The sequence below is a fragment of the Cyrtonyx montezumae genome, unplaced genomic scaffold, assembly GCF_038088225.1.
Source record: "Cyrtonyx montezumae isolate F1298 unplaced genomic scaffold, pur_monq_1.0 scaffold_10, whole genome shotgun sequence".
Taxonomy (NCBI): Eukaryota; Metazoa; Chordata; class Aves; order Galliformes; family Odontophoridae; genus Cyrtonyx; species Cyrtonyx montezumae.
The window spans coordinates 28,845,292-28,852,682 of NW_027071826.1; the positions used below are offsets into that span (position 1 = coordinate 28,845,292).

At 38.7% G+C, this 7,391-nt stretch overlaps 1 protein-coding gene across 1 annotated transcript; it reads right to left on the reverse strand.

Moving 5' to 3' along the window:
* Positions 1 to 496: 496 nt before the first annotated feature.
* On the reverse strand, positions 497 to 6,688 carry EMC7 (ER membrane protein complex subunit 7). Its single transcript, XM_065754325.1, has 5 exons — positions 6,398 to 6,688; positions 4,376 to 4,495; positions 3,735 to 3,873; positions 3,124 to 3,204; positions 497 to 1,221 (listed from the first exon to the last, which is right to left on the reverse strand). Exons 1-5 carry the CDS (start codon positions 6,634 to 6,636, stop codon positions 1,069 to 1,071), a joined length of 732 nt encoding a protein of 243 aa, XP_065610397.1. The 5' UTR covers positions 6,637 to 6,688; the 3' UTR covers positions 497 to 1,068.
* Positions 6,689 to 7,391: the final 703 nt, after the last annotated feature.

A 7,391-nucleotide genomic window follows, 5' to 3' on the forward strand; every position in this document is an offset into this window, starting at 1 on the left:
TTTAATTTGCATAACATTAAATCTTGTGGAAAACAACAAATTTTTCACATTCTATTCTATTCTAGCTATTAGGAAAACACAATATGGATATAACAAGCATGCTCAAAAAAAATAGTGGGAGTCGAGTGCTGCAGACATACTTGTGGTTAAGAAAGGAAGTGTCTAAGCTGAACATTTATCTGATAAACGTCCATAGTCAACTTGACAGAACTAAAAAGACTTTCTCAAGATGGATCCTTTTCTCTTCTCTCTCTTCTTTTCTTCCACAAAAGAACTGCTTACAGAAATAGATCAGAGCAGAAAACAACAGTTAAAAAAAAGAGAAGTCCTTGAACAGAAGTGACTAGGCAGTAGTTTAAAAATAAATTGATTTTCAAAGTTACATCTGAAGAGCTGATACAGCAAATTACACAGTAAAAAAAGAACTGTTTTGAAAGGAGGCTTGTTTCAGAAATTAACAAAAACATAAAACATTAAAGCCATCTTCACTCTGAACTCCTGTCATCTGCCAATTTATTTTTATATTGCCTTACAACTAAGGCATTGTGACAGTTTGCTTCCCCACTTCCCCAATCTTTCTCCCAACCCATAACCCTGCTCAAGTGATAACCTCTGGTAGCAGCTCTGATGGATGCGTGTGGTCACAGCAGCTGGCTCAAGAAGGGCTCGGGGGAGATGGGAAACAACACAATAGCCAAGGGATAATTCAGCACACGATAGAACATGCTGCTATTTCTCCTTGAGTGTAACCTCTCATTCATTCCGCAACAGACACTCATTACTGTTTAGCACATCATATAATTTATATAATTCTCTACACAGCATTAGTTAATTCAATAACTTTATACAGATACAGTACAGAAGCCACGTCCTCTTCTGCTTACTGTCAAGTACAAAGCAGCTTATATAGACTTGAGGAAAATAAAAAGCTACACACCACAGTTGGAGCACACCGTGTTTTGTGCCTGACTAAAGGTTACAGTAGTGGCTTTTTGATATTTCAAGACAAATAAACATGATACCACATAACAAACAGTTGTGCAAACTCTGGTCTGGAGGAGGACATAACTACCTCCTTTTTCCAGAACTACTTTTCCCTGCTTTACTGCTACTACCACCAGACTTGCTAGAAGATTTTGAAGAAAACAGTCTTGTCATGAATTCAGAGACATCTGGCAGCTCATGGTTGGAATTCAGCATGTTCATTGACTGCTCCATTTCCTGCATGAAAAGATTACATAAAAACTCTTTACCTATTTCTAAAGCATTCAAACATACCATGAACCCGTAAAAAAGTTCTCAAACACTGTTCTACAGCTTACAGCCTTCCAAAGTATGCATTGCTATGTATTTTTATGCAACTGCAGCCAAATGCCCAGCTACACACAGAAACAAAAAACCCCAAAACTAAAAGCACCAACATACAGAAAAAGTAACCATGTCTTAAGCAGCCTTACAGGGCAAGCAACTACTCATATAAAAATTGTTTTTCCCAAGAAAAATAATGCCCTTAAAATACTTATTTTCAGCATTACTTGCTTCCATTTTAAAACAAAAGATTTGATTAGATTTTCAGATTCATATTCTCATAGATTTTGCATAATTTCACATTTTCATGTTTTGCTGTCCCAATTTAGTACTGTTTATGCTAAGAATAACACATTTTGAAGGGATTGTGTATTATTATTGCACTAATTCATAACATCAAGCCATTATTGTAAAACAGCTAAGTTCTCTTCCTTCTTTCATGAGAACATATATCTAGCTAAGCTTAATGTAACTTCTACATTTAGCAAACTGGCTCTATGAGGAGCTATGGTACTTTTGTTACTATTATATTTATTCTACATCTATACTTGATAATTGTGCTTGCTGTTGAAGCATTAAATTATTAACTTCCTATTTAAACTAGTATTGTGCTGATCCCATAAAGAAAAAAACAAACTAGCTAAAATAATATAGTATAAGCTCCCTATCAAACACAAACAAAATGAAGTTAGGCACATGCTTCAGAATTTAATAAACAATGCCATTACAACTGAACTGTGAAAAACTACTTTCTCTCATTCTTTGAAGGTAATTTAAATTATAAGCAAGATTCTTTCAACTTGCAGTTTCTCGTTAACAAGTCATATCAGTCAGCTAAACCAACTACATTACTAAATGGAACTAAACCAATGGAACTTCTCATTGTTTATCATCAGAATATCCTGACTGCATACAATGTCAAATTGGCTTAAAAAATAAAATAGGAATACATTTTTAATTATTCCATTTCCGAAGCTTAGCTTGGTTTGAAGGACACGCCACAGGTATGCAGCATATATATATTTTAAAATCAGAATTAAAGCCACATAGCTCTGGTATTTTTAACATAAGCATTATTTTGTTAAAAAAAAGAAGAAAAACTTCAGACACCTATAAAGCACTACTGAAGACAGTGGTCATTTAGTGGAGTTTACGCTAACCAAACCCTGAAAAAGCAGCCACCCAGGACAGACAAGGAATACTTAAAAAAAAAAAAAAAAAAAAAGATTATCAAACACCTTGAATCTCCATTTTGTCCTAGCCTTCTGCTATTCGGCATTTGGCATGGTGAAAGGACAATAAATCAGATAATTTAATGACTACAGTGAGATTCTGAACCACATATGCTACTGTAACATCTCAACAGTCTTGTAAGCTCCATGGTTTTAGTTAATGGATAAGAGAAATCCGTATCTTACTCTTCATAATACAATTGACATTAAATGGCATCTGAGAATGATGTGCTAGATTAAAACTGCAAAAATACACTGAAAATTTTTTTACACTAAAAATAGCCTTTAAAAAATTACATTTATCATTCTGAAGATATTTTGGAAAACATCAGTCACGCTGTAATGCTTTTGAAGTATTTTAACTCAAATGCATTCAAACCGATTTAATTCTGTATTGTGCCATTTAGCAGCAAACTCACTAGTCTAACATAATAGAAATCATTATTTTAACAACAACATAAATTAACTGCATAAATTATGCAACGAGACATCCTTTATAGTCCAGTTTTAGCTATCATTTCTCTGTACCTGAAAATGTCATTACATTTGTTCTCTGTATCTCCAAACCTTTGAACCTACTTACCCGTCTCATATCAGGATCACTGGTGTTGACAACTTTAGGCAAAAGCACAAATATCAGCAACGGAAGAACCATCATCACAACCTATACACACACAAAGAAAACCCAACAAAAAACAGCACGTATTTATTCAGCTTGTGTGCTGCTAGCATATTTTTATACATCCTGACATCAAGATTTTAATTAAAATGCCAAGTTCTAGAACAACTGCTTTCTGAGTCAGTAACCCTGTACCAGAAATCTGACTGTCAAGACAGAAACCAGAAGTTCCACATAACAGATTTCAAACTTGGACCATTTAAGTAAATGTTTATCTTTTAACTGTTACAATTACAATCTTGCCATGTGTTCCTCTCTACCCTAGAAGAACACCACGTTGTCAAAGGAACCAGGCTACAGATTGTTTTTAGACAAAATACATTTAAAATAATTGCTATGCAGGGAAGAAAGTGTATTAAAAAAAAAAAAAAGAAAAAAAAAAACCCACCAAACCATACCAAACCAACACCAGAAACCAACCATCTCAGAAAAAAAAAAAAAACAGTGCATATCTTCTGTCAATTATATTTGGAACCTTAGCATACTTTTCACCTTTGTGTGCTGCTTGTACATACCATAGGGTTCATGAGGAAGTCTGTCCATCCCCAAGATTCTCTCTTTATAAAGTATGAAGGAGGTCCGGAAGATTTCATCTGGAGCGGGTATGGCAGCCTGACAACTTCTGAGGTTTTGATGTAATTCACATATCTTGCTCTGAAGAACAAAACATAAATAATTAAAAACACAATCTTTAATAAAAATTAATCATTATTAAATAAACCATTCACTGTTTTAAAGACAGACTAGAAATGAAGCCATCTGGTGGGCAATGTCACGTATGCTTCATTTTTCAGAAGCTTATTTCTCTCAGTAGATTTCATACTTTATACGATCAAATAACATTAATTTAAATATTAATTTGACTTGTCTAGACTTTATTTCAGGATAGCTGCAGGAGAAAACAGCAAAAGTAAACAAACAGAACTCCTTTTTAACTCACCACTTATTTTAAGGCTATAAGAAAGAAAACAAAGAAAGAAAACAAACTGTGGTTTGGATTTTAGGAAACGTACTCCAGAAGCAACATGAAAGGAAGCTGGAACATGCAGTCTGAAATGGAAGCAATGGATCTATGGTACTGTTTACACTACTTTTGATATTGTGCTGTCAGGTACACTTAGTAGACGAATACAGAAGCAAATCTGGAAAAGCTCACCTCATTTTGCCCTTCGAAGTTATGTCGACTCGAACAGGATCAAATTTATGAGCAGGAGATATAACTTCTACTACGTAAGATCCTGAAGGTACATCATGAACCACAAAGCTTCCATCTGTCCTGAGGAAAAAAAAAATACATTTTATTGCATTTCAACATACTCCAATGCACTGGAGGGTATTGGTTTTATTTCCCCTAAAGAAACTGTATCAGTTTCTATTATTAATCTTTTACTCTATTATTAATCTTTATATGATAAATCTTTATATCACAGAATGGCTCGTTAAACCATTGTCTTGCTGGAGAAATACTTTAAAAGCCTAAGCAATATTGGAAATGGTTAGATTTCTTGTGTTCAAACAACACCATGAAGTTTACTTTGCAGTAAATTTTGACAGTAGTTCTGCTGAAATTAAAAAAATAAATAAAATAATATCCTACATAGTGTGGGTAGACATTAAATATGACTTACAAAGCACAACAATTGCATTTTCTGCCCTTACTGCAAAACAGATAATTTCACTTTTAATTGCTTCTTTTAGAACTAGCCCACGCTAGAAAGCTTTGTCACAACAAAGAGGAAACTAAGAGCTCTGAATATGAACATAGAAGTGATTTTTAGACAGACTGCTTTTATTTTAAAGTAACTTACTTCAATATTCAGTGAAAATAATTGAAAAAGGATACTTGAAAGAGTCAGCACAAGTAGTCACTGAATTAAAGTACAGAAGCTTTTAGGTTTCCTCCTACAAGCTTCCAGAAGCTTCCAAAAAGGAAAACTTTTGTGCCCTCTGTCTGAAATTAATATAAAATATACTCCTCCTAAAAATAATACTCAAAGTTAAGACCAAGTAAGTTCTTCAAAGGGAAAGAAAGTAATACATTTCAACAGGTTTGAAACTCACATCAGCAAAACAAATAAATGAACCTTCTTAGAAGTGATTTCTGTCTTCATATCAGCTCTCTCAAAATTCAACATCACTTCAGGGCTCTCCCACAACCAAGAAAAACAGTAACGTGTAGGCAGATTTCTCTAGTTATGTGATGGTTTGAACCCCTAAAAAAAATTTCTGAGATTATCTTACTTCACAGCCACATTAAGGACTTCTCCCTGGGAATTTCCTTTCAATTTCCCCATTCTAAACAGTAGTATTTTGATGAAATTTGGTTACAGTTTTTCAAAACACCCATTTGACAAAGAAAATTCTCATTTCATACATCAGCACCATTCTCAAGGAATAAAGAAGCTGAACCTCATGGGAGAAACCCATCAGGTTTATAAAAATGCTTGTAATAGAAAATTGTTCTTTAAATATTTAGCAGCAAGTCTGCTACGTCAAATAGTTATTTCCCTCTTGGTAACTGAAATGACATTCATTTAATAATCCCAACTTGCCTGAGAAATGGTGACAAATATATCTTCGGATAACCCAAAAGTATTTAACCCTATCAGTGAAAGGGAAGGATTCTTCTACTCAGCTTCAAATACTGCCATTAAGAAACTGCTTTCCTGTCACACAGGTCTTAGCAGCAGAGTATACCCCCAATTTTCTTTTTGTAAGTGCACAAAAGACTCCACAGACCATCAGAGCTTTTCAGCTGAAGCCTATCGCGCTTAAGGTGACACAGTACACACACAGGTGTTTATCAGGTGAGGCAGCTCACGCGTACTATTCATTTCTTGACTCTGCGCTCTCACCGCTTAAGCCTATCCCTAAACATACGGAACCACGCGGTTACAAGCGCTGCGCGCTTTCAGCTGGTCCTATTTCCTCGTGTTTCAGACACCTCCACCTCCCACCAGGTACCCGGCACATCCTCAGCAGATCGGAGCACACCCACTCCGACCCGAGCCCGGGGTCCCCGCGTGGGATCTCGCGATACATAGCGAGACGCGCGCGCGACTCAGGAGCCCCGCGGGCGCCGCCATCTTGCGGCCGGCACAGCAGCAGGGCGGGGTGTGGGGCGGGCGGCCCGCCCGCGGCGCTGAGGGATCCCCCGGCAGGCCCAGCCCTCGCTCACTTCAGGAAACCGACGTGCTCCTCCCCGTCCACGAGCACCCGAGCCCCCGCGATCCAGTCCTGGGGCTTCACCCCGGGCACCACGGCCCGGCCCTCGATCTTAAACCGCTCCCCGGAACCCGCGCCGCCCGGCGGCTCCGCCGTCCCGGCCGCTTCCGAGCCCGCGGCACCGGGAGCCAGCGACGACGCCGAAAGGCACAGCAGCAGCAGCAGCGACGCGACGCCGCCCCACGCCGACATCGTCGCGATTATCACGGCCGCGAGAGAAGCAGAGCCGGCAGCACGGCGGTAAGCTCTCTGCGCGTGCGCGACGGGCTGCGACAAAACGCTTGCGCCTAGGAGAATGGGGCGCTAACATACTGCGTCAGGCGGCTGAGCCAATAGGAGCGAGCGCGTGGGGCGGAAGAGCGCCGCTCTCAGCCGCTGTGCTGACGTGAGGCCGCTCCACAGCGCCGCGGGCTGCGGCGTGGGAAGAAAGGTGAACAGCTGCCGCTCACTCTGCGCGGGTACGGTATTGTCATAGCTGCCCTGCGTCATTCCCACTGTCCTGCCACGGCACGTGGACCCACTGCCACATGCACCTGCCTCCTCACCTGTTGCGTAACGTCAGAGTTAATTACTACACATTATAAATACTGTTTAATTATTAAAGCATATTTGGAGATTAATAACATAGCCTTAGCCCTCAGCTGATGCTAAATGAAAACGTTTTACTATGCCGGATGTGATTCTGAAATCGTGCGTCACTCTATGACAGCAAAATAATGTGAATGATCTCTCCATTACTGTTCTTGAGCTGTACATTTCTGTTTTGGAAAGCCAGGATGAATGAGGTTTTTATGTCAAATGAAGTCACAGAAGCTGAAAAACTGGCACTTTTGGAGGTGGAAACCTAAGTGTTCTATAAATGACCAGTGTTAGAAAATAGCTTTTCTGAATTGTATGAGTTTGCAGTCACTTTTTTTTCACTTTTTTGATGAAACAGATAGTTAAGA